The sequence below is a fragment of the Thalia democratica genome, chromosome 7 (assembly GCF_965202585.1).
Source record: "Thalia democratica chromosome 7, ktThaDemo2.hap1.1, whole genome shotgun sequence".
NCBI lineage: Eukaryota > Metazoa > Chordata > Thaliacea > Salpida > Salpidae > Thalia > Thalia democratica.
Window position 1 is genome coordinate 48,356,188 of NC_139171.1, and position 24,981 is coordinate 48,381,168.

Sequence of the window (24,981 nt, forward strand, 5' to 3'; positions counted from 1 at the left end):
GTAAATATGCATTATATTAACATCTCGGTATTAATTATGCACTTATAATTACTTTTGTATTTGTACATAAAGTAAGGAAATGGGCTGTAAGCTGCAGATCTAAGGCGCTTCTGATTAGCTCTTATTTTACTTGTTTTTATTTTAAGGTTTAATAAATAAAACATTTTTTTTCGATTAGTTATTTATATATTTGGGTAAGGTAGGTTAGGAGGAATAACGGTATTGATAAAAAAACGACAAGAATTGTTAGGGATAGAGGCTTAGATGTTATTATACTGCTATACTATTAATTTACCTTATTTGCAGAATGTTATGAATATAAAAAAACCTTACAACTGCAGCCGACCCGGCAAGGGAAGCTCTAAAATGGCCCCCGACCTGTTAAAAACTAAGTCTGTTCTAGATTATTCCTGTTTTTTCTTTCTAATTATAGTAATGTCTATTTATGTCTATAGAATATTCCTGAAGATTTTTTTGCAATATTCTTTACAGTAATGTCTACTAACAGTACACAATTAAATTGAAATAATCATTTTTAGTAAACTTTCAGTATGAGTACTTGAAGTTTAAAAATGTGTATGTAAAGTTTTTTATTAGTTTTTTAAGAGATTCTATTTTATAAATTAAGTTTAGAACCTTTTTTTTCATATATTTAACAAATATTATAAGTATACACAAGGTATCCACACTCTCAGGTAAATCAGGCTAAATAAGGGTGGTTTAAAGTATATAAAAAAATTCACGCCAAATCAGGATAATTTGGATTTTTTACTAAATATCAGGCTATATTCATTGTCTGATTTTTATTTTGTAAACATTAAGTTTTTTTAATATCACTGTTTTAAAGTTATACATTATTATCAGTAGCATTTTTCTACTTTTTCTAAATTTTGTTTTAAACTTTAGATAGTTTATTTTTAATAATATTTTTTACCTCAAATACCCTGTTTAAGTTTCATTTTAGTTTTTTTTTTTTTAAATTATCTTTGAAATCTATATTTCATTTAAGAGTGGTTTACTAGTTATTTACTTGTTAATGTTATAAACAGTTTTCAAATAAAATTGTTTAAAAGATAAAACATTTTGACTCTATATTGGTAAATAATCCTTTGTCAGTTTGTGAATAAAACATTATTATAACTTCCAGATCTAAATGAGTTTTATTTTGTAAAATGATAGTTAATACATTTATTGAGTCAATTAAGTTTGAATAGAATTAAATATTTTCTGCAGGACAAAAATATTGAAAAACTGCAATTCAAAAACCCATTATGCTAATTTTCATCATGCTAATTTTGCGCTTAAGTAGAAAATTTTAGCAAAAGTTTTAAAAAAAAATCACATAAGTCATTAGTAATAGTAAAGAAATAACAGACTAATTCGTGCCTGTTAAGGTTTTCAGGTCAGGATTTCAGGTCATTAGAGTTTTTTTTTTTAATTTTGTGAAAAATTCAGGCTAAATTTGATGCTTAATAAATCTTTAATTTCAAAAGTTTTGATAAATAGTTTTCTTAATATACATCAAGTCCGTTGGTGAGTTTTATGATTTTGATAAGTATTTAAGCCTAATTTTGATCATTTAATTTTTCTTTACTCACTTACTACAATTTTTTATTAACTCAGGTTGGTTTTTGATCAAAGAATGACAACTTTGATTAAACCGAGTGTAGCTAAAAATACTTTAATTTATCAAGTAAAACTAAATAGCAAGTTGAAAAGTAAATTTTCAGTAAATCAAAATTGTAGTTTAGCCAAACATTTCATAAAATCATTTCTAAGACAGCTAGTAGCAGGGTTGCCACTTTACTTGAAAACCTTGAAAAACCTGGAACTTTACAAAATAAGCGAAAAAACCTGGAAAAACCAGGAATTTGAGAAGTTTTGGAAAAAACCTGGATTTTAAACAATTTTTACATGTTAAGTAGAAACTTTGGGAGTTGATACAAAAAATCTAACATATAGATAAAAAAATTAGTCATTAATAAAATTCTTTTTTATTAAAGTACACATTTGAAGTAGCTTTGCAGTAAACTTTTAATGTTTTTTTACTATTTAGCACATTTTTTTACCTTAAACTAAACTTTAATCTAAAAATAGACCCCAAAACGTGTACTTTTAAAAACCTGGATAAAATTTTGAACACCTAGAAAATTTTTGAAAAAACAAGTGGCAACTCTGCAGTAATAACTAATTAGGATGTAAAACTTATTTAATGTTAATAAGTTTTTTTAATGAAATACGTTTTCTAAATAAGTTGATTGAATTATTTTAGACGTTTATGTTATGTGCATGTTATTAGGATTAATTTAGTGAACAGTTTTAACTAATATTTTCATACTTTTTTTACATAAGGCAAGTTTTGGTCATTTAGGCTTGGCTTTTTTACTTCAAAGAGTGGCAACCATTTAAACAGTAAATACTCAATTAGTTTTTTGAAATGTTTTAAATATAAATTTTTATTAATTTTTAGTAAAAACCTTTAAAAAATGCTGGGTTCTTAGTAGACTGGAGAAAACTAGAAAAATAACTTTCACACAATAAAACACAGAAAGTTTTAGATAAAGCTAAAGAAGTTAAATATATATAAATCTAAATAAAGATCTTTTTTCTAGAGATATAAGTTTATTGTGTGTGGTTTTTAAACAAAATAAAAAGAGTTCTGGAACTTTAAAATAATTCCTGCTGGTTCATGTTTGTTTGCAATTTTTAGTTAGTTTGGGTTTCTTCCAAAAGTCCAGTTGTTATCAAGTATATAAAATATTTTTCTTCCCTTCATTTTAAATCATTTATTATTAAATCTTTTTAAATATTCAAGCCTCAACGACAGAAACTTGTTTCAGCTTTTGACTCATATTTTTTTTTCCATATTTCTAATAAAATTAGGAATTGCGATTGTAATTTAAAGGTGATTCCCCTAACAATTGCTGAGTCAGCAAATAAAATTTCTTAAATATTTATTTTTAATTTAATACCCTTATCTCTAACCCACCTTACCCAAACATATTATATTTTTACCTAAAAAATTAATTTTTAAATAATTAATTAATAATAAAGAATAAGAATTAAAAAAACTTTTTTTTTATTTTGCTGATTCAGCAAATATTAAGGAAATTACCTGTAAATTACAACAAGACTCAAATTTAGGCTTACTTTGGCGAATGAGTTAGGTGTAAATCAGGCTAGATTTATTCACTTAGGCTAGCTTTTTTACTTCAAAGAGTGGTAACGCTGAAAAACCTGATGTTTAAACATTTAAAGAATGCCTGTATAATAGACATTTATTATATGCCTAAATTACTTTATTTATTTCAATTTTGTGTACATTTTAATATAACTTTTAACAAATTTTTGTTTAATATTATAAATACTGAGGGAACAACATTTACTCTTTTTCAAGTTTAAACCATGTCGAAAACTTCCTTCTATACTTTTCGTATAAATATAAGAAAGTATATCTGGTTACGCTTTAATATTACCAACAATAATTTCTTTTATTACAACTAATAGCTTTACTAGTTTATAAGTTGTATTTGTACTAAACGGATTACTTAACTATTATTTTGTTTTTCTTGTGAACCAATAAAAACTGACAGTTAGTTTTTATTAAAAAAAATATTTAATTAGTACTCATTTTTTTCAGCTTTTAAATTAAAGAAAATTATTAACAAAATGTGTTCAGACAACCAAAATGTAAATGTTCCTGAAAATGTCCAAAGGGTAGGTATCATATTTATTATTATTATTTTATATTACATTTTAAGATTTTAATTAAATATCAACAAAAGTTATAGCTTGAAGTATATTATAAGTTTAAAAATACTTTTTTTCTCACTTCTTTTAAACTGCATAATTTTAAACAACGATGTCGAAATATTTTATAGGCGTTGGAAGAGAAGACCCTCGGAAACGCGGCTTACAAGAAAAAGGATTTCGAAACTGCGCTTTCTCACTACAACAATGCTTTCGAGCTCGACGGTACGAACATCACCTTCCTCACCAACAAGGCGGCAGTGCACTTCGAGATGGGAGACATGGACAGGTGCAGGGAAGTTTGCCACACGGCCGTCGAAGTCGGAAGGGAGAATCGCGTCGATTACAAACTGATTGCAAAGTTTGTTTATCATTGATTAAAAGTTGTGTTAAGGAAATTTAAAACTTTATTTTATTCTGAAGGAGCTTAAAGAATTGTTGTAGAGCATGTTACAAATTCTTGCATAGTAATTGGGTTTTAAAAAATATTAATCACACATTACTTTAAATATTTGTTTTTAATTTTATACAAATTTGTTGAATATCTTTTTTTAGTCGTTATTAGAAACTAGGGAGCAAAAAAAAAGTAATGAAAATAATTTTAAACTATTAGAACAGCCGAAGTTTTAGAAGCATTAAGTTTTAACAACTTTGCAAGTATATATAGCATAACTTTTTTCTTTCCTTTATTAGGGCTTTCACAAGGATCGGAAATTCTTACTACAAAGAGAAAAACTTCGAAGAGGCCAAGAAGTTTTACGACAAATCTCTGCTGGAAAACAGATGCAAAGAGACGATCCAAAAGTACAACGATTGCAGCAAAAAGCTTGAAGCCCAAATAAAGTCGGCCTACATCAATCCCGAAATAGCTATTGAAGAGAAAAACAAAGGAAACGAGTGCTTCAAAAAAGGTTAGTTTCGTAGCAAATTAAACAACAAAGCACTAAATAAAACATCAAAAGTATAGACTAGTAAAACTTAAAAGTCACTATTTGTTTTTCTTTTACCTTGAAGTTTTGACTGTTATAAAAAACACTGATTAAAATTTACTGTTATAAAAGTATAAACTAAGAATAGTGACATTACAGCCTAAAAACACCAAAGAAACATCATCTATCTAAAAAACTTTTTTTTTCAAAATAAATTTTAAAATAAGTTTTTTTCTGCTGCAAAATATTTAAGTTTAACATTTAAATACAATTTATAACTCTATTTGAATAGTTATTTATCCCTCGACCCCTATAAAAATTAATATGCGTGGCGCTGAAGCTTATTTCAAAATGATTTTCTTCACACTTATTACATAATTATATTCCAATAAAAACGTTGACATCAACTTATAGCGCCTCAAACAATATTCCAATTTTAACAACATAAACTACCTAAACCTGTTTAGCGCTTTACAAATAAAACTCACAATATGAAACTTCATTAGCTTATAATTTCATAAACATATTTTTCAAATCAGGTGACTACCCAGCGGCGAAAAAGCATTACGATGAATCGATCAAAAGAAACCCGGATGCGGCTGCCACATACTCCAATCGCGCTGCGGTCTTCATGAAGTTGTGCGAATTCAGTCACGCTTTGAAAGACGCTGAAAGTTGCATTAAAGTCGACCCTAATTTTGGTTTGTCTCTATTTTTTTATTGTTTAGGTTAATATATTATACAGAAGTTACATTACTACTGAAAAATTTGTTGCTGCTTGGAGAGTTCTTTTTTTAATGTAACCGTAATCTATTGTTTGTCACTGATGATACTTTAAGTTTTCTATTGAAAAAAATATACAAATAATTTTAAAACTTTTATTAACAAAAATTCAAACACAACAAATCGTACTGCAAGAAAAAAGTTACATTAAAAGCTAGTAGTTTACAACAAACTTTAAAACAGTAAAAGGATACGTGAGAAAAGGAGGTTGTTTGGAGGCGATGAAGAAGTACACTGAAGCGATCGATGCTTACAAGATGGCACTTGAGATCAACCCTCTAAACAAGGAAGCTGAAAATGGCTACTCGAGATGCATGCAGGTTTGATACGTTCTACAGTGTTTAGATTTTAGTTTTTTCTTAAACTGTAAAGTTTTATTTTGAAAAGCAATAATTATTAAAAATTACGGCAGCTTTGATAAAGTTTAACAAAGATGTCAACAAGACAAATAAAAAATTATCTAGCCAAGAAAAAAAACAACAAGTTGTTGTTCAAAACTTTAAACGATTATTTTAACCTTAAAGTACTATATGCTTTATCAATTTAGTTCTTATACTTTTAAAGATGTAGCGTTATAGACTTTTGCATATTATTATACAAAAAATACTCGTCACAGCAAAAACACAAGAACATGAATGGAGCTAGTGAACAGGAGATCCAAGAAAGAGCGATGAATGATCCAGAAGTGAGAGAGATCATGCAAGATCCAATCATCAGAAATATCCTCCAACAAATGATGCAAGATCCTTCAGCCGTCCGAGAGTTTGTTTTTGCGTTTATTATTTGTAGTTTTTATTTGTTATCTGTATTAAGCAAAATACAAATAGCTTGTTTAAAAACAGTAGTTTGTGTTTTCAACACAACGTTAAGAAAATGGATGGATCTTTTTAAAAAAAATTATTTTTACGCTGGTATTTAACAATTATTTTGTATGTTATTTAGCTTATTTTTGTTTACAAAAAGTCCTTTACTTTATTTACAGACAAGTTTTTGTTATTGCACAAGTTAATAGATTATATAAGTCAATTAACTAGTCTTAAAAACATTTTAAATTATGATAATTTTTAAACAGGCATTTAAAGAATCCTGAAATAGCCCAAAAGCTTGAAAAATTGAGGGAATGCGGAGTTATTCAAATGAGGTAGTCCGCCAAAAAAAAACTACTAGGATATTATAAGATTATTTAGCCATTAGTGACTCGAGTATTTTTCCTAGTATTTATTTGGCTCGTTATTGTAGATTAATAAAATAGTTTATCAATTATTATTGTGAAGTTTGATTAGTTATCGGAGGCACAGTAAGTAATAGAATTTATCATGTTTAAACAAAAAATTGTTACTTTATTTAACTAAAATAATTTTTAAGTTGCTTATCTTCTACATATGTTTGTAGACGTGTTTTTTGAATAATCACCGTATTGTCATACTTCAGTTAAATTTTCTAGCTATGCACTGATCTAACTATTTTGGAACGTCGTTAGCTAAATACGTTAAGTTCACAAACAAGTTTCAAGCTTCCATACATGTAATCTTTATTTGAGATGAATATTTTAACTCCTGCTAGGAAATGAACAAAGTCCTTCTAACAAGGTGAAAGTGTTCAGAACCTTATATTCGGAATTTTACACAGTAGAACCAGTTGCTTGTTTCATTTTCACCCCGAGAGTAGTCGTGTATTTTTTTTAAACCATTAACCTTCGATACTTAAGTTTTACCAGTTTTAACTTATCTGAAGAAATATTAAAATGTTATATACGTTGAATTTTTTTTGTATAGAAATAATTAGTTGTGTTTATATACAAAACTGTTCCATAACAGAAACTAAAACTTAATTAGATATGTAAATTTAATTTGCTAAGGTAAGAGGTAATAGGTTTTCATATAGAAAATCAGTGTAAACAGTTTATTTTGTTGAAATTCGGTAGAAGTTGATTTTTTTCATCAATTTGAGCTTTTATTACTTAGGACTTACGATCCACTATTCAAATTTGGCCGGATATTGCATTTATTCGCTATTATCCGGATCCAGACATAGTAATTTAAACAGATCCGGTTACGGCCAGATCTATTTTTCTGGATCAATTAAATCATAGGTTTTACATATTTAACTACGTAGATCGGTAACTAATTATCTAAAACTAAGAGTAGTCTTTCTATGATATAAGAAAATTATATATTTAATTTAAACAGCCACACTAAAACTACAACAAAACGTTCTTTAAAAAGACGCAAGTAAGCTATCGAGCGTAAGCAACTTCACAGTATCAGTACTTTTAATTAAAGTTTACTGTAAGTTTACAAATATATTATTATGTAACCCTGTTACTATCAAACGAAAACTTTTGATGAAAAACCAAAGATGAATTTTGTAGTTGCTCTTTGTTGGCATACTAGGCCATAGCTGTATCAATAAAAGCGTACTAATTTTAGTAATTTTTCTTTCTTTTCTACATGAAAAAACCAATCCATTTATATTTAGATTTTAATACTACATAGAATATTTTTTTAATTTTCTACAAAAAGGTTAGGAAACTTAACTAGACAGCGTTTAGTACATACAAGCGAGATTTATTCGATTGGGACTTAATTTAAAAATCATATTCAAAGAAAACATTACCAATAGTATGCAAAAAATAAATTAAAAAAATTTTACCCATAGAGTTTATGTAAGACAAACTGCTTTAAGATTTAGGCATTGTTTAAATAAAAAACTGTACAAATCGCAATAGACAAAACTACTTCACTTATAGAATAACCAATTTAACAAAAACTCAATAAATATCATTTAAAAACAAATTATACAGTAATCTTCCTTTATTCTACCAACATATGTTTCTGTGTGTCAACGAATCAACACACTTCAACTGGGTTCTGTAAAAAAATAATTACTGTAATGAGAGAATAGAAGCATAGAATAAAGTAGGTGTATATATGTTTTCATTAAAATAAGATATATTCTACAGATAATAGTTATTAATAGGTGAAATACTTAACATTAAATCCGACTGTTATAAAATTATATGATATTTGTAATTATTAAGTCCAAAATAAATAAGTAAGCTAAATTACACAACAAAATATAATATAAACAAACAACTTACGTTAATAGGAAAGATAACTAAATCAAAATTCACGGTTGTTAACTAACGAAAAAAATACATTTTTACAACCAATAATTACGTCACAATGTAAATGAGGCCACCTAAACTATTCAATTTGTACTGCAAGAATATTAATTTTGTTTTTATGTAATCCATTCTGAACAAAAATAAAACATTAACCATCAGTTAGTAAATCAATAAAATTCAATAAAACTTAACGGCGCTGAAGGCAATAAAAGTCACAGAAACTCGGTGTAACATGTATATTATATATTGAATGTTAGTAATGATTGAATCAAAGTTATATAGAATTAGGAAGCAGATTTAGTTCAAATGTAAAAATCAAAGAGTGAAAAAATTAAACTTTAAGGAAAAAAATTAAACTTTAAGGAAAAACAAAGCACAAAAAAAATAATTATTACTAGGCTTACAATGTACTGACCGATAATTAATTTACAGCGACATACATAAAATCATAGTGACCTGAATTAAATATATATTGTATTTTATAATTAATAAAATAATTAATTGGTAAAGTAGGAGTCGGCTGTTTAATTTAAATATCCCTTACAGATATTTTATATATTTAATAAGTAAATTGTGTTATATGTGAAAGTTAAAATGTAAAACAGCAAGGTAGTCATATGCTAAGTATAAACCTGCAGTAAAAAACCTACTAGCTCTCTTGGGCGTAGTAGGTAAAAAAGCACGGTTTATCTGTGATTTGAATACAGGCTTCCAATTAAACTTGGAACTTAACATATAAAGGTGTGAAGAATTATAGTCGGAGGGTAAAGTGAATATATGAGATTTCAGAGAATAGAAAGTGACTTGTGTGAAATAGATATAAATAATAAATGAATAAAACTATATGTTACTTAGGATATATAATTATATTAATATAAGTTAAGTGAATGTGTGTGTGTATGTGGAAGGTGAATGAAAAGTATGAAAGGTGAGAAGGCGCCAAGGTGTTATTTGAAGAAGAACCGTCGGTTGTGTACACAGTTGTTTGAAATATCACGTCTTTTATTTAGTAATTGTTTACTATCTTCTGCTAAAATTGCCATTCGTTCAAGGTTGCATATTTGGCAGATCTTGCTCGCGCTACTGATGTTATTGTTGGCGTGGTGGAGGATGCTCCATTCCATTTCTGGTTTGGTTCCATACCTATCAAAATACTGCCAAACGAAATCTGACAATCTTGTACTATTCTTTTTATTTACATGCTTAAAAGTATACTTGTGCCCGGTGTACCTATCTTTAAAGTGACCTCCTGTCGAACCAATATACACCTTATCCTTAATATTATCATTAACATTATTATTGTTTATGTTTTTATCTTCACTAAGTTTACATTTAACACGCACCTTATACACAACATTTTTAATTAAGCAGTTACCATGTAACGGACAGTTTATTTTATTCGACTTACGACAGTTACAATTTTTACCTACATTGTTCTTGAATTTAAAACCACATTTAACTACTTCATCGTTATAAGTATTACAGATATTGGTATTTTTCTGGTTACTACAGTTATTATTATTATTATTATTATTATTATTATTATTATTATTATCATAATTATTATTGTTATCATATTTATTAATATTACTATTATTATTACTATTATTGGTTATGCCGTTATTATTAATACTATTACCATTATTATTATTAATATGGTTACTACTATTACTCTTATTACCACTATCATTATTTGTATACTTATTATTATTATTATAATTATTATTATTATTGTTATTATTATTATTATTATTATTATTATTATTATTATTATTATTATTATTATTATTATTATTATTATTATTATTATTATTATCATTATTATTATTATTATTATTATCATTATTATTATTATTATTATCATTATTATTATTATTATTATTATTATTATTATTATTATTATTATTATTATTATTATTATTATCATTATTATTATTATTTTTATTATTATTATTATTATCATCATTATTATAATTATCATTATTATTATTATTATTATTATTATTATTATTATAATTATTATTATTACTATTATTATTAGAATATGATTCCTTATGTACAATTGAGTTTATATTTTTAGTTAGGTTTTTACTGATACTTCTAGTTATAGGCCTATTATAGTTGTTTTTCATAATTAGATTAATGTTATCATTATTGTTTATATTAACCTTGTTATTTTTACAATTGTTATCCTTTATGTCTAAACTAATATTAATTACGTTTGTGTTATCTGAATAGTTGCTATTATTTTTAATAGTATTAGGTTTATTGTTATTATTAATTTGTGCTGTCAACTCATTATATTTAGATAAAACAAAATTATTATGTGATTGTATTATTGACTTAACATTATTCATACAACTATAAGAAATTTTTAAAGTTTTTCTATTAAATATTTTACGGTAACAATGATTATTTGGGAAATGTTTATCTACTAATTTCAAAAATTCTTTACCCAAGTTTACGTTAATACTAGAACAGTATGGTGGGTTATACCACAACACACGGCTATTACGAGACTTATTACTTTTTTGCGTTTTAATATAATTTTCACTAGTGATACTGTTATTATTAATATCATTATTATTGTTATTGTTATTATCATTACTACAATTATTGTTATTAATGTTACTGTTACTATCAAAAATATTTACAATTTTATTAATGTTATAATCATTATTACTGTTACTTTTAAAACTATTATCATTATCGTTATTAATATTGTTAATGATGATGTTATTACTTTTATTATTGTCATATTTATGTTTATTATCGTTATTACCGTTAGAAATATCATTATTATTACTGTTATTAGTATTATAGTTTGTTATCATGTATGTTAAGTTACATTTAAAACCACTTTTTTTTAATACATTTTCATATGGAACTTTTATTTCATTAAATATTTCTTCACTGGATGATAATGAGCTTAAGCGTTTCTGGGTCATTATTGGGATAGATTTCTTTATATGTCGGGGGTGGTCGGAATTTGAATTGATAAAATTAATTAAACAGTTTGGTTTTCGGTAAGGGCGAAAAGTACCATCAGATAGATTTAAGGTGACATCTAAAAAATCAGTCACTTGATTACCCAGATCTAAAGTAATTTTGAAACCTATATCTGACATTACCTTAAACACTTGTTTCCTTGTTCTGTCGTATACGACAGGCTTTGCTAGATCTATGACACCTAACCCATCGTCTCTATACAAACCACAGTTACTGAAAACATTTCCCAGTTTACTGAGGATATATAGTCCGACAAGGTCACAAATCTCTGCACCATGGAAGCTTCCCATAGGCACATCGAAAAAAGTGTCGTTATTTTTCTTTTTCCAAACATTGTTGTCTGAAAAAAGTAAGGAATCGCATGCATGTATAATAATTTCTTTGTCGGAATCGGCGAATTTTGAATAAATGGAGGCATAGTTTAAAGAATTTAAAAGGTGTCGTTTGGTGATAGAAGGATAGAATTCAACTATATCAAAACTGACAAAACGCTTATTACTCTTATCATCCAATGACGAAAACCATTTTAACAGCTCACCGGTATTTTTCCATTGGATCGAACCAGTGGCGGCTCTTACATCATTAATAATGCTTGCTAAAATAACTTTGGATATCTTACCAATGTCTGTCTTACTTGTATTAATTAATCTACATTTTATAGTTGCTGGAAAGTTATCTTTATGATCTTTTATAGTAATATACGATTTAGAATTAGCTAACTTACGGATACGTTTACCAGATATATTATTTTTTATTAATAGTTCTTGAGCACAAGAGTTTATTCGGTCGACGGAATTTTTATCACATTTTTTGTAATCTTTTGTAATGGAATTGTTCAATAACTTGTAATAATTTTTAGGTCCGATTTTATATAAATTGTTTGTTTTGTCTGCAAAAACTATTAATTTGTTTGATTTTTTTATAGAATTAATTTGATTGCGTAGATTTCTTTGAAAATTGTTTGATTTGTGTTTAAAGCTAATGCTATTAATTAATTCGAACAATTCCGATTCAAAAGGCAACAATTTATGGCACACCGGAGCACATTTATTGGTAGTGAATGGTAATCTACCAACTATTTTAAGTTTACTACTATTTAGGCAACATTTAGCTATTATTCAATCATTACTAACATTCAATATATAATATACATGTTACACCGAGTTTCTGTGACTTTTATTGCCTTCAGCGCCGTTAAGTTTTATTGAATTTTATTGATTTACTAACTGATGGTTAATGTTTTATTTTTGTTCAGAATGGATTACATAAAAACAAAATTAATATTCTTGCAGTACAAATTGAATAGTTTAGGTGGCCTCATTTACATTGTGACGTAATTATTGGTTGTAAAAATGTATTTTTTTCGTTAGTTAACAACCGTGAATTTTGATTTAGTTATCTTTCCTATTAACGTAAGTTGTTTGTTTATATTATATTTTGTTGTGTAATTTAGCTTACTTATTTATTTTGGACTTAATAATTACAAATATCATATAATTTTATAACAGTCGGATTTAATGTTAAGTATTTCACCTATTAATAACTATTATCTGTAGAATATATCTTATTTTAATGAAAACATATATACACCTACTTTATTCTATGCTTCTATTCTCTCATTACAGTAATTATTTTTTTACAGAACCCAGTTGAAGTGTGTTGATTCGTTGACACACAGAAACATATGTTGGTAGAATAAAGGAAGATTACTGTATAATTTGTTTTTATTTATATTCCAGTGAAGTTACTTTACTAGGATCTTTTATTAGCAAGCAATTAAAACTATATTTTGAACAGTTAAATATCATTTATTCATTTATAATTATAGTTTGCTACTTTTTTTACTGATTTGAAAGTGAGATCCGGCCGTATTTTACTAATTTTAAAAAAGAATCCGAATCCGGCCGGAATAAATTTGAAAATAGTCCTGATACGGTAGATCACTACTTTTTAGTATGAAAATTGAAGTATATTTTGATTATTTTTCCAAACACCGTGCAATAATAAATAATTTTAAATAATTTTTGTTTTAATTTATTTTTAAAAATGATGAATTTTACCACACGACCATCAACAACAGCATCCGAGACAATCTACGACCAGATTTTAATTTATTAATTTGTTTAAAAAATCAGTAAACTAAAAACAGTTATAGGTGTTTTTTAGTTGTATTACTAAAATATTTAGCATAAATTTGTACAAACGATACTTTTTCATATTTAAGTTTAGGACCACGTTTAGATTAAGAATAGATTACGACTAAAAATTTTTCACCAAGACATTTCTTAAATAAAGTTAAACTTATGTATTATTTAAACTGTTTTAATTCTCTTTAACTCTAGTGTTTTGATCATAAAAATTTACCCAAAAAAGAGGTATTTGATAAATTTATGCATCAATTTTTTTACCATAAAATAACTAGTTAGTTTTAATTCTTAAAAAAAGATTGAAAAAACATTTATGTAATCTTCAAAAATTAACTATAATTTAAATTTGGTAACTATTAAGGTTTAAACATGCTGCATTAAAACAAAATAAATATAATTTTTTTGAAAAGTTGTAAAAACTACAAAAAAGAGTACAAAATAAAAACTTTAAAAATTAGGACAAATGTTAAACTCATAAAAAAAAATGTTTGTTTTTATTCAGTAAGCCATTTGTAATTTACAAATCTAAAATCTTAAATACATATAAAGACTTAAATAATCTTTTTAGTGTGTAATGTAATTTAAAAAATCAGACTTACTGCTATGAAAATAAAAGCACATGATGGCAGAGACTTTACTTCAAGTGTAAACAATATTGAGCAAAAAATTTCATTTAGACTACTTCAAACAAACCAAAATGTATTTTAAATATGAAAACTGTCAGATTTAAGGTAGACTTACACATTAAACTTAAAAAACAACAAATTATACTTTTGTGTATAAACAAGTACTATGTTTGTAGTGACAAAATTAATTATAACTATAATGTAATATTTATAGGACGGACAATATTTTGACTATGTTTTTTCTAGTAAAACATCTACACTTGTCACTCTTTTATGAGCATGAATATTGTATTTCGAAATATTTTTTTTTAAAGTACTTTAAATTAGCATTATTAAAATTTCAAGTTTTGTTACGAAATTAAGCTTGTTGAAACCTAGAGATTGCTAAATGAAGCTATAATGTTGTCTATTTTTGTCATTTTATGTCAAGTTACTGCAACTATGATTATAAAGTTTGGTATATGTATTTTGACAAGAAATTATATAAATTTACTTATTAATTTTAAGTTCGTTAATTTAGTAATTATGGTGTCACAACAAAACAAAAACTTCTATTCAACTAAACTAATTAAAATTGATTTTAAAAAAACTTTAAACTTTTTAATTCTTAGAAAAGAGTTTATAAAGTTCTTTAACAAGATGTGTATAAATTTCAAAATTATGTATGCAGTAACTTTGCCATAAACAATGTTTCTTACTGTAATTAATATTTATTATGAGACGATTTTTTTTTTTATAAATTTTATTAACTTTTTAAAAACTTTCTTTTTTAAATTAATTTTATTTGTTAATAATTTTTAAATCGCAACATTCAAAGTCTTTTAAACTCTAAAAGAAATGTTTCCTGGTAAATTTGAGTTTTTTACCTAGAAAAATTAAGGAAATGAGAGAATTTTAGTTATTTTATCAGTTTCCAAGAAAATTGACCCTAAACAACTTACGTTCTTACCTTGGTATTGTAAACTTTTTATAAAAGTTACATCTCAAAAATTAAATAAGATTTTAAAATTCCATAAATACTGGCTTGTAGTTTGTATCAAAACCTTTATATAAGATATAAGTATAAGAGAGTAAAAAAATTGTTGAACAATTCTCCCATACCCCTAGTGAGCTTCAAAGATAGCACATATCTAAAAAAAATTGTGATTAATTTGTAATATATAACAAACTTACTTTAGTTAAGAAAACCTGGTGTAGTCCGATGTAGTAGGAATTATATTTACAGCTTTAAAAGTTCCGTTAGATGAACTTTGCAAGATCAAAACTCAATAATCCACACATAGACAAAATAAATGTTAATCTTTCAGAAGGAAGATTTCAAATCATAATAATAGTTTATTGAATGACACAAAATAACGCTCAAAGAAGTTTTGTCAAACGACCTAAATAACAAAAAAAAAAACTTTTGGTTATTAAGTTGTACATTACTTAGATACAGTTTAATTTCTTTATCATAAAATTGGTATAAAAACAGTTTAAGTAGAGTATCAGATTTTTTTTGCTTAACAGTTTTAATTCTACATTCTACTTAATAATTCTAAATTAATGACATTAACTGCAAATATTCTTATTAATAGTTAGAATAAATAGGTAAGTAAAAGGTAAAGGTAGTTTTAGATATTTAGAATTGTATTTTTCCTAAATTGTCACTTTTGATATGGGAATACATAATTAAGCTTTTAGTCAATAGTATTTTATAAATTCCTTATCCCTATCTGTACAACAAAACAAGTGTATGTTGATAAAAGCATGTTAAAAAATAAAAACAAGAATAAGAATAAAATCTGAAATGAAAATAACAAAACAAGAATTTCAATAGCAGACTAAATTTTTGAAGTCTTAAACTATACTAAATAGAAATCATGATTATTGTTGAAAAACCTTTAATCAATACTATAGTAATTTATCAACAATTTTATTAACTCGATAACTTAAATTTAAAAATAATAATTTAATATTTAACCTTGTTATAGTAACTGTTACTCATCTTAATAAGAGTTATTAAGTTTTCTATTTTCTAGCATAGTAATTAAGCTGTTTTTATAAGCGAGGGTAGGATAGGCGGCGTAAAGGTACCCAACCTTTTTCTATGTTAAGCCACGTTTAGAAAATGAGATAATTTACGCTGGTCTCAAACCCTTCTCTTTTTTTTAGTTTTAAAAATATTGTGATAAAAACAAAAACAAGTATTACAGCTTTAAGTCAGTAAGTAACCTGTTTGTACGACCGGTTTGAAATATAGTTTACATTGTAGACATCATATTTATTTTAACTGTTTTATTTTCAACATACTTTACTTATTAAAAATTAAAGTTTTAAGTAAATGATTTTTTAAATGAATTACTACAACTAAGCACAAAAAAAATTTGTAAAATTAAAACGAGAGTAATTATTTTTAAGTAAACTTAGTAGTAGACGCTTGCATAAATACTTTATTATGTTTACTTATTAAAAACTTATTGGATTTATTGTACAAAACTGCTCAAAGGTTCACGTAAGCCATTACGCAATATAAAAGACAAAAATTTCTTTTTTACTTAAGTGTAACTAGTTGTTGAATTTGTAAGAAAAAAAATAACAATGTTGATTAAATGAGAAGTTTAGTAATTGAAGTAGTATACCGACTTTCTTAATTAAAGTTTATATTCCATACGGGGCCTTATGTTTAAGCAGATGTTAAATTAAACAAAAAAATATTACTCATTATAAAACTGTAAAAAAATGCTATCTCTTAAATAAACTTTTGAATAAAACAATTTACTCTAATTTAGTATTTTAAACTTTTTAATTAGTTTTTAAGGTATCAAGTTAAGAGGTTTTTTTTAAATATTTTCAAGATTTCCCCAGTCCTCAGTCCGCATCCCTTTACAAAAATGCTACGCATCGTCGGTAATTAAGTACAATATAAACTAAATACTCAGTTTTTTTGCAACTAAAGTAAAAAACTTCATAGTTTAACACAAACATATTGCTTATACCTTATACTACCAAAACAATAATAAAAGCAGTTTTACTAATTTAATATAGAATTTAAACATTACACAAAAGTTGTAGATTCGAAAGCAAAAAGATTACTTTAGATTTTCAAAGAAAAACTCATTATAAATTTAAAACTTTATTAACCGAAAAATATATACCTTGGGTTACTTAAATTTTTTTTAATAAAGCTATTTATTTTTACACTTTTTATAGCAGTATCAAAATAATTAAACTAAAGTTACATTAAAATTTATTGATTTGATTTAACGTAAACAAGTACTTCATTACTTGTACTTCAGAATCAGAGCAGCTAGAATTTCAAAAATGAAAATTTCTGAATACTGAATACAGGTTTGTTTGTTTTAACTTAATTGTTTTGCTTCAGTAATTTAGCAGCGATTTTTCAATATAAATCTGGCGACTATGTTTCAAAGTATTAAGACTTGTATTTACTTATTTATCAATATTACTATATTTCGGTAACATCTCGGACCTCGGTATTAGTTATGTACTTGTAATTACTTTTGTATTTGTACATAAAGTAAGAAAAAGGGACTGCAAGCTGCAGATCTAAGGCGCTTCTGATTAGCTAATATTCTACTTTTTTCTATTTTAATTTTTAATAAACAAATTATTTTTATATCGATTATTTACTTAAATGTTTAGGTAAGGTGGTTTAAAAGGGATAAGGATATAGATTAGAAAAATGGTAAAAATTGTTAGGGATAAGGGATTAGATGTTTGTATACAGATGTAGTATTACTTTACCTTACTTGCATAATGTTATGAATGGAAAATTTTCCAAAAAGTGCAGCCGACCCGGCAAGGGAGGCTCTAAAATGGCTTCCGACTTGAGAAAAACTAGGTTTATCTGGAATATTCCTGAAAATTCTTTTTAAATGTTATTCATAGTAATGTCTACAAAAAGTAAACGGTTAAATTGACAGTTTTTAGTAAACTATGAGAATGAGAACTTGAAGTTAAAAAAAGTGGTAGTAAAATTTTTTTTTTTTTGAAAATTAGTTTTTATTTTTATTTTGTTTTATAAATGAAAGTTTAGAACTATTTTTTATTACATATATTGAACAAATATTATAAGTATACACAATGTTTCAACACTCTCAGGAAAATCAGGCCAAATAAAGCTGGTTTAAAGTATATAAAAAAGTTCACGCCAAATTAGGATAATTTGAATTTTTTACTAAATATCAGGCTATATTCAATGGCTTTGACTTTTTTTTTTTATGTAAACATTAAGTCCTTTAAATATCACAATTTTTTATTTATACGTCATTATCATCAGTAGCATGTTTCTACTTTTTTTAAATTGTGTTTTCAACCTTAGATAGTTTGTTTTTAATAATATTTTTTATCTCAAATACCTTGTTTAAGTTTCAAATTACTTTTTTTTGGAAAAGTGTCTTTGAATGTATATTTCATATAAGAGTGGTTTACTAGTTATTTACTTGTTAATGTTATAAACAGTTTTCAAATAAAATTGTTTAATAATAAAGCATTTTGACCTATATTGGTAAATAATCCTTTGTTAATTTTTAAATAAAACCTTATTATAACTTCCAAATTCTAAATGAGTTTTTTTTTGTAAAATGATAGTTTTACATTTATTGAGTCAATTATGTTTTTAATAATATTAAATATTTTGTGCAGGATAAAAACATTAAAAAACTCCAATTAAAAATTTATTATGCAGGGTTCATGGTTATATAGAAAATTTTAGTAATAGTTTTTTATAAAAAAACAAAAGAAATCATTGGGTATAATAATAAAATAACAGGCTAATTCATGCCTGTTAAAACTTTTAGATCATTTTAAAATCTAAAAATTTTTAAAACTTTTGTGAAAAACTCAGGCTAAATTTGATGCTTAATAAATCATTAATTTTTTAAGTTTTATTAAATAGTTTTCTTAATATAAATAAAGTCCGTTGGTGTGTTTTATGATTTTGATTAGTATTTAAGCCTAATTTTCATAGTTTTATTTATCTTCACGCACTTACTACAATTTTTTACTAACTCATGTAGGTTTTTTATCAAAGAATGACAATTTTAATTAAACCGAGTGTAGCTGAAAATGTTTTAATTTATTAAGTAAAACTAAATACCAAGTTAAAAATTGTTTTTATGTAAACTAAATTGTATTTTAGCCAAACATTTCATAAAATCATTACTAAGACAGCTAGTAGCAGGGTTATCACTTTACTTGGAAACCTTGAATTTTACAAAATAGGCAAAAAAAAAACCTGGAAAAACCTTGAATTTGAGAAATTTTGAAAAAATCCTGGAACTTAAAACAAATTTTCATGTTAAGTAGAAACTTTTTGAGTTGATACAAAAAATTTACCGAATAGATAAAAAAAATAGTTATTAATAACTTTTTTGAAATAAAATACACCTTTAAAGTACCTTTACGGTATTTTTTCAACGTTTTTTTACGATTTAACAATTTTATTTACTTTTAACTAAACTTTAAGCTAGAAATAGACCTAAAAGTGTGTACTTTTAAAAACCTGGATAAAATTTTGAACATCTGGAAAAATTTTAGAAAAAACGATTGGCAACCCTGCAGTAGTAACAGATTAGGATGTTAATATGATTTAACGTAAATAATTTTTTTATAAATGAAATACGTTTTCTTAATAAGTTAATTGAATTATTTTAGACGTTTAAGTTATGTGCATGTTATTAGGATTAATTTAGTGAACAGTATTACCTAATATTTTCATATTTATCATACATTAAGCGGGTTTTGGTCATTTAGGCTTAAATTTTTTACTTCAAAGATTAGCAACCATGTAAACAGTAAATACTCATTTAATTTTTTGAAATGTTTTAAATAAAAATTTATAGTAACTTATAGTATATACCTTTAAAAAATGCTGGGTTTTTACTTTTTATTAGACTGGAGAAATGTCGAAAAATTTCTTTCACATAAGTAAACACAGCAATCATTAGATAAAAATAGGAAGTTAAATACAGATAAATTTAAATAAAGATCTCTTTTTTTTTTGAGAGAGATAAAAATTAATTGTGTGGTTTTTAAAAAGAGTTCTGGAATTTTAAAATAATTCCTGCTGGTTCATGCTTGTTTGCAACTTTTAGTTAGTTTGAGTTTCTCCCAAAAGGCTAGTTGTTATCTAGTATATAAAATATTTTTCTTCACTTCATATAGAATCATTTAGTTATAATGACTTTTCAAATTTTCGAGCCTAAACGACAGAAACTTGTTTCAGTTTTTGACTCTTATAATGCTTATTACACTTTCATCATAGATTTAAGCTGACTTTTGCGAATGAGTTTGGTGTAATTCAGGTTAGATTTTCCTCTTAGGATTTTTCCTTTTTTTTTTAATTCAAAGAGTGATAACGCTGTAAAATCTGATGTATATACATTAAAAGAATGCCTGTATAGTAGACTTTTCTTTTATGCTTATATCGTTTAAAATGATTTTTTTTAATACTAATTCGTGTACATTTTATAATAACTTTTACTAATTTTTCTTTAATATTTCAAATATTTAGTGAACAACATGTAGTTTGTTTTATCTCTATATTGTGTCAAAAATTTCTTTCTATATTTTACAATCAATATAAAAGGTATATCTTTTTACGCTTTAATATTACCTACTATAATTTATTTTATTACAACTAACAGTTTTACTAGTTTAAAAGTCGTATTTGTACTAAATGGATTCCTTAATTATTTTTGGTTTTTGTTGTAAATCAATAAAAACTGACAGTTAGTTATTGAATTCTAAATTTTTTTATATAACTAGTACTCAATTTTTTCAGCATTTAAATTTAAATAAGTTTTAACAAAATGTGTTCAGACAACCAAAATGTAAATGTGTCTGACAATGTTAAAAAGGTAGGAACCATCTATATTACTGTTATTTTGTCAAACATTTAAAGATTTTTTTAAATTGCTACAAATATTATAGCTTGAAATAAACTACATTATAAGTTGAAAAATACTTTTTGTTAACACTCTTTTTGAACTGATAGCTTTAAACAACGATAACGAAATATTTTTAAGGCGTTGGAAGAGAAGACCCTCGGAAACGCGGCTTACAAAAAAAAGGATTACGAAACTGCGCTTTCTCACTACAACAATGCTTTCGAGCTCGACGGTACGAACATCACCTTCCTCACCAATAAGGCGGCAGTGCACTCCGAGATGGGAGACATGGACAGGTGCAGGGAAGTTTGCCACATGGCCGTCGAAGTCGGAAGGGAGAATCGCGTCGACCACAAACTGATTGCAAAGTTTGTTTGTCAATAATAAGAAATTGTGTTAAGGAAATTTTAAAGATTTAGTATATTTTCAAAGTGCTAAAAGAATCGTTGTAGTGCATGTTGCATAATAATTAAATTTTTTAAATTATTAATCACAGAAATTTGTTTATTATTTTTACAAACATGTTTAAGCTTTTTTCAGTCGTTTTATATTAGAAACTAGGAGCAAAAAAAGTAATTAAATAATTTTAAACTATAAGAGCAGCCGAAGTTTTAGAAGCATTAAGTTTTAACAACTTTGCAAGTATATATAGCATAACTTTTTTCTTTCCTTTATTAGGGCTTTCACAAGGATCGGAAATTCTTACTACAAAGAGAAAAACTTCGAAGAGGCCAAGAAGTTTTACGACAAATCTCTGCTGGAAAACAGATGCAAAGAGACGATCCAAAAGTACAACGATTGCAGCAAAAAGCTTGAAGCCCAAATAAAGTCGGCCTACATCAATCCCGAAATAGCTATTGAAGAGAAAAACAAAGGAAACGAGTGCTTCAAAAAAGGTCAGTTTCGTAGCAAATTAAACAACAGAGCACTGAAAAAATTATTTATCAAAAGTATAGGCTGGTAAAACTTAAAAGTCACTAATTGTTTTTTCTTTTACCTTTAAGTTTTGACTATTTAAAAAACACCATTTGTAATATACTGTTATAAAAGTATAAATTAAGAATAGTAACATTACAGCCTAAAACATCAAAACAACATCATAAACCTCAAAAAAAAATTTTCAGGCTAAATTTTTTTTTTTTTCTGCTGCAAAATATTTAAGTTTAACATTTAAATACAATTTATCACTCTATTTGAATAGTCTTTTATTCTTTAACCCCTATGAAATTATTATGCGTCGCTCCTGATAGTTAATTCAAAATGATTAAAAAAATAACATTTCTTCAACACTTAAACAAAACTATATTTCAATAAAAACGTTGACATCAACTTATAGCGCCTCAAACAATATTTCAACTTTAACAATATGAACTACCTAACCTTGTTTAGCGCTTTTAAATAAGTTTTACAAGATAAAACTTCATAAACTTAAAATCAGGTGATTATCCAGCGGCGAAAAAGCATTACAATGAATCGATCAAAAGAAACCCGGATGCGGCTGCCACATACTCCAATCGCGCTGCCCTCTTCATGAAGTTGTGCAAATTCAATCACGCTTTGAGAGACGCTGAAAAATGCATCAAAGTCGACCCTAATTTTGGTTTGTCTTTATCTTTTTATTGCTTTGGTCAATTTATAATACAGAAGTTACGTTACTACTAAAAAAAACTTTGTTGCTACTTAAAGAGTTCTATTTTTTTGAAACGGTAATCTAATGTTTGTCACCGATGATACTTTAAAAATCCTATTAAAACAAATATTATTATTTAAATACTATTTAAAACACAAATAATTTTAAAAATATTATTTACAAAAAGTTCAAATACAACAAATCATACTGTAGTAAAAAAAACACAGTAAAAGCTATACTTTACATTTATCTTTAAAACAGTAAAAGGATACGTGAGAAAAGGACGTTGTTTAGAGGCGATGAAAAAGTACACTGAAGCGATCGATGCTTACAAGATGGCACTTGAGATCAACCCTCTAAACAAGGAAGCTGAAAACGGCTGCTTTAGATGCACGCAGGTTTGATACGCTCTACAGTGTTTCTTTCTAAATATATTCATATAATCTAAAGTTTTATGTTGTTAAATTATAAATATGAAAAAGTACGGTAGTTCTTTTAAAGTTTATATCAATAAGACATATAAAAACTATTTAGTTAAGAAAAAAAAAAAAAACAATAAATAGTTGATAAAAATTTTATACGACCTTTTTTGACCTTAAAGTTTTATATGTTTTATCAGTTTAGTTCTTATGGGTGCGAAACTAATCAGATTCTTAAAAAAAATTTAAAGGGTCACAATTAAAAAAGTTATGGATATTTGTCGAAAAAAAATATATATACGTTGATCCTATTAATATCCTACAAGAAATCATTCTTTTTGCAAAATATTAAATATTTTTTGAGATATGGCTTAAATAACATAAAAAAATATTTGTTTTTAGTAATTTTAAAATATTTTTAAAATTTTTTAAGATTTTAAGAAAAATAAAAAATGGCTCGTGCATATCAATAAGATCTGCATATGTATTTTTATTTCAAAATTATATTACTTTTTGGTATATATGTATTTTTTAAGACCGTGAATTGTCGGAATTTCAATTGTATTGTAACCAGTTCTTATACTTTTAAAGATGCAGCATATTAGTCTTTTGCTTTATTATCATACAAAAAATATTCGTCACAGCGAAAATATAAGATCATGAATGGGGCCAATGAACAAGAGACCCAAGAAAAAGCGATGAATTATTCAGAAATGAGAGAGATCTTGCAAGATCCGATCATGAATAATTTCCTCGAACAAATGCATCAAGACCCTTCAGCTGCCCAAGAGTTTGTTTTCTGCGTTTGATATTTGTAATTTTTATCTATAAATTGTATAAGTAAAATAAAAAAAGCTTATTAAAAAACAGTAGCTTGCGTTTTTAACACAACGTAAAGCAAATTGAGGGATGTGTTAAAAAACAAGTATCAGTATTTTTACGCTGATATTTTAAACATTTATTTTGTATGTTATTTAGTTTATTTTAGTTTACAAAAATCCTTTATATATTTTTACAGACAAGTTTTTGTTATTGCACACTATAATAGATTATACAAGTCAATTAACTAGTCTTAAAAACATTATAAAATATGATAATTTTTAAACAGGCATTTAAAGAATCCTGAAATTACCCAAAAGCTTGAGAAGTTGATGGATTATATGGAGTTATCCAGATGAGGTAGTCCGCCAAAAAAAAACTTCTAGGATATTAGAAGATTATTTAGCCATTATTAACTCGAGTATTTTTCCTAGTATTTATTAGGCTCGTTATTTAAGATTAATAAATTAGTTTATAAATTGTTATTGTGAAGTTTGATTAGTTATCGGAGGCACAGTATGTAATAAAATTTATCATGTTTAAACAAAAATTTGTTACTTTTTTTAACTAAATAAATTTTAAGTTGCTTATCTTCTATATATGTTTCCAGACGTGTTTTTTGAATAATCACCGTATTGTCATACTTCAGTTAAATTTTCTAGCTATGCACTGATCTAACTATTTTGGAACGTCGTTAGCTAAATACGTTAAGTTCACAAACAAGTTTCAAGCTTCCATACATGTAATCTTTATTTGAGATGAATATTTTAACTCCTGCTAGGAAATGAACAAAGTCCTTCTAACAAGGTGAAAGTGTTCAGAACCTTATATTCGGAATTTTACACAGTA

General features: G+C 25.8%; 2 protein-coding genes across 2 annotated transcripts; both read left to right on the top strand.

The window, feature by feature from the left end:
- Positions 1 to 3,669: 3,669 nt before the first annotated feature.
- Positions 3,670 to 6,607, top strand: LOC145841500 (stress-induced-phosphoprotein 1-like). Its single transcript, XM_082948860.1, has 7 exons — positions 3,670 to 3,717; positions 3,882 to 4,111; positions 4,444 to 4,661; positions 5,219 to 5,380; positions 5,646 to 5,782; positions 6,079 to 6,224; positions 6,535 to 6,607. Exons 1-7 carry the CDS (start codon positions 3,670 to 3,672, stop codon positions 6,605 to 6,607), a joined length of 1,014 nt encoding a protein of 337 aa, XP_082804986.1.
- A 14,579-nt stretch (positions 6,608 to 21,186) lies between these two features.
- Positions 21,187 to 24,491, top strand: LOC145841501 (stress-induced-phosphoprotein 1-like). The gene is made up of 7 exons (XM_082948861.1): positions 21,187 to 21,234; positions 21,403 to 21,632; positions 21,943 to 22,160; positions 22,703 to 22,864; positions 23,156 to 23,292; positions 23,958 to 24,103; positions 24,422 to 24,491. The coding sequence occupies exons 1-7, from the start codon at positions 21,187 to 21,189 to the stop codon at positions 24,489 to 24,491; spliced, it is 1,011 nt and encodes a 336-aa protein (XP_082804987.1).
- The last annotated feature ends 490 nt before the right edge of the window (positions 24,492 to 24,981 follow it).

Bases quoted from the DNA above. Each gene is read 5' to 3' on its own strand.
- LOC145841500 (XM_082948860.1), top strand. From the start codon at position 3,670: ATGTGTTCAGACAACCAAAATGTAAATGTTCCTGAAAATGTCCAAAGG. The intron at 5,381-5,645 runs GTTTGTCTCTAT...ACTTTAAAACAG, and splicing joins TAAAGTCGACCCTAATTTTG to TAAAAGGATACGTGAGAAAA. The intron at 6,225-6,534 runs GTTTGTTTTTGC...ATTTTTAAACAG, and splicing joins GATCCTTCAGCCGTCCGAGA to GCATTTAAAGAATCCTGAAA.
- LOC145841501 (XM_082948861.1), top strand. From the start codon at position 21,187: ATGTGTTCAGACAACCAAAATGTAAATGTGTCTGACAATGTTAAAAAG. The intron at 22,161-22,702 runs GTCAGTTTCGTA...ACTTAAAATCAG, and splicing joins AAACGAGTGCTTCAAAAAAG to GTGATTATCCAGCGGCGAAA. The intron at 22,865-23,155 runs GTTTGTCTTTAT...TCTTTAAAACAG, and splicing joins CAAAGTCGACCCTAATTTTG to TAAAAGGATACGTGAGAAAA.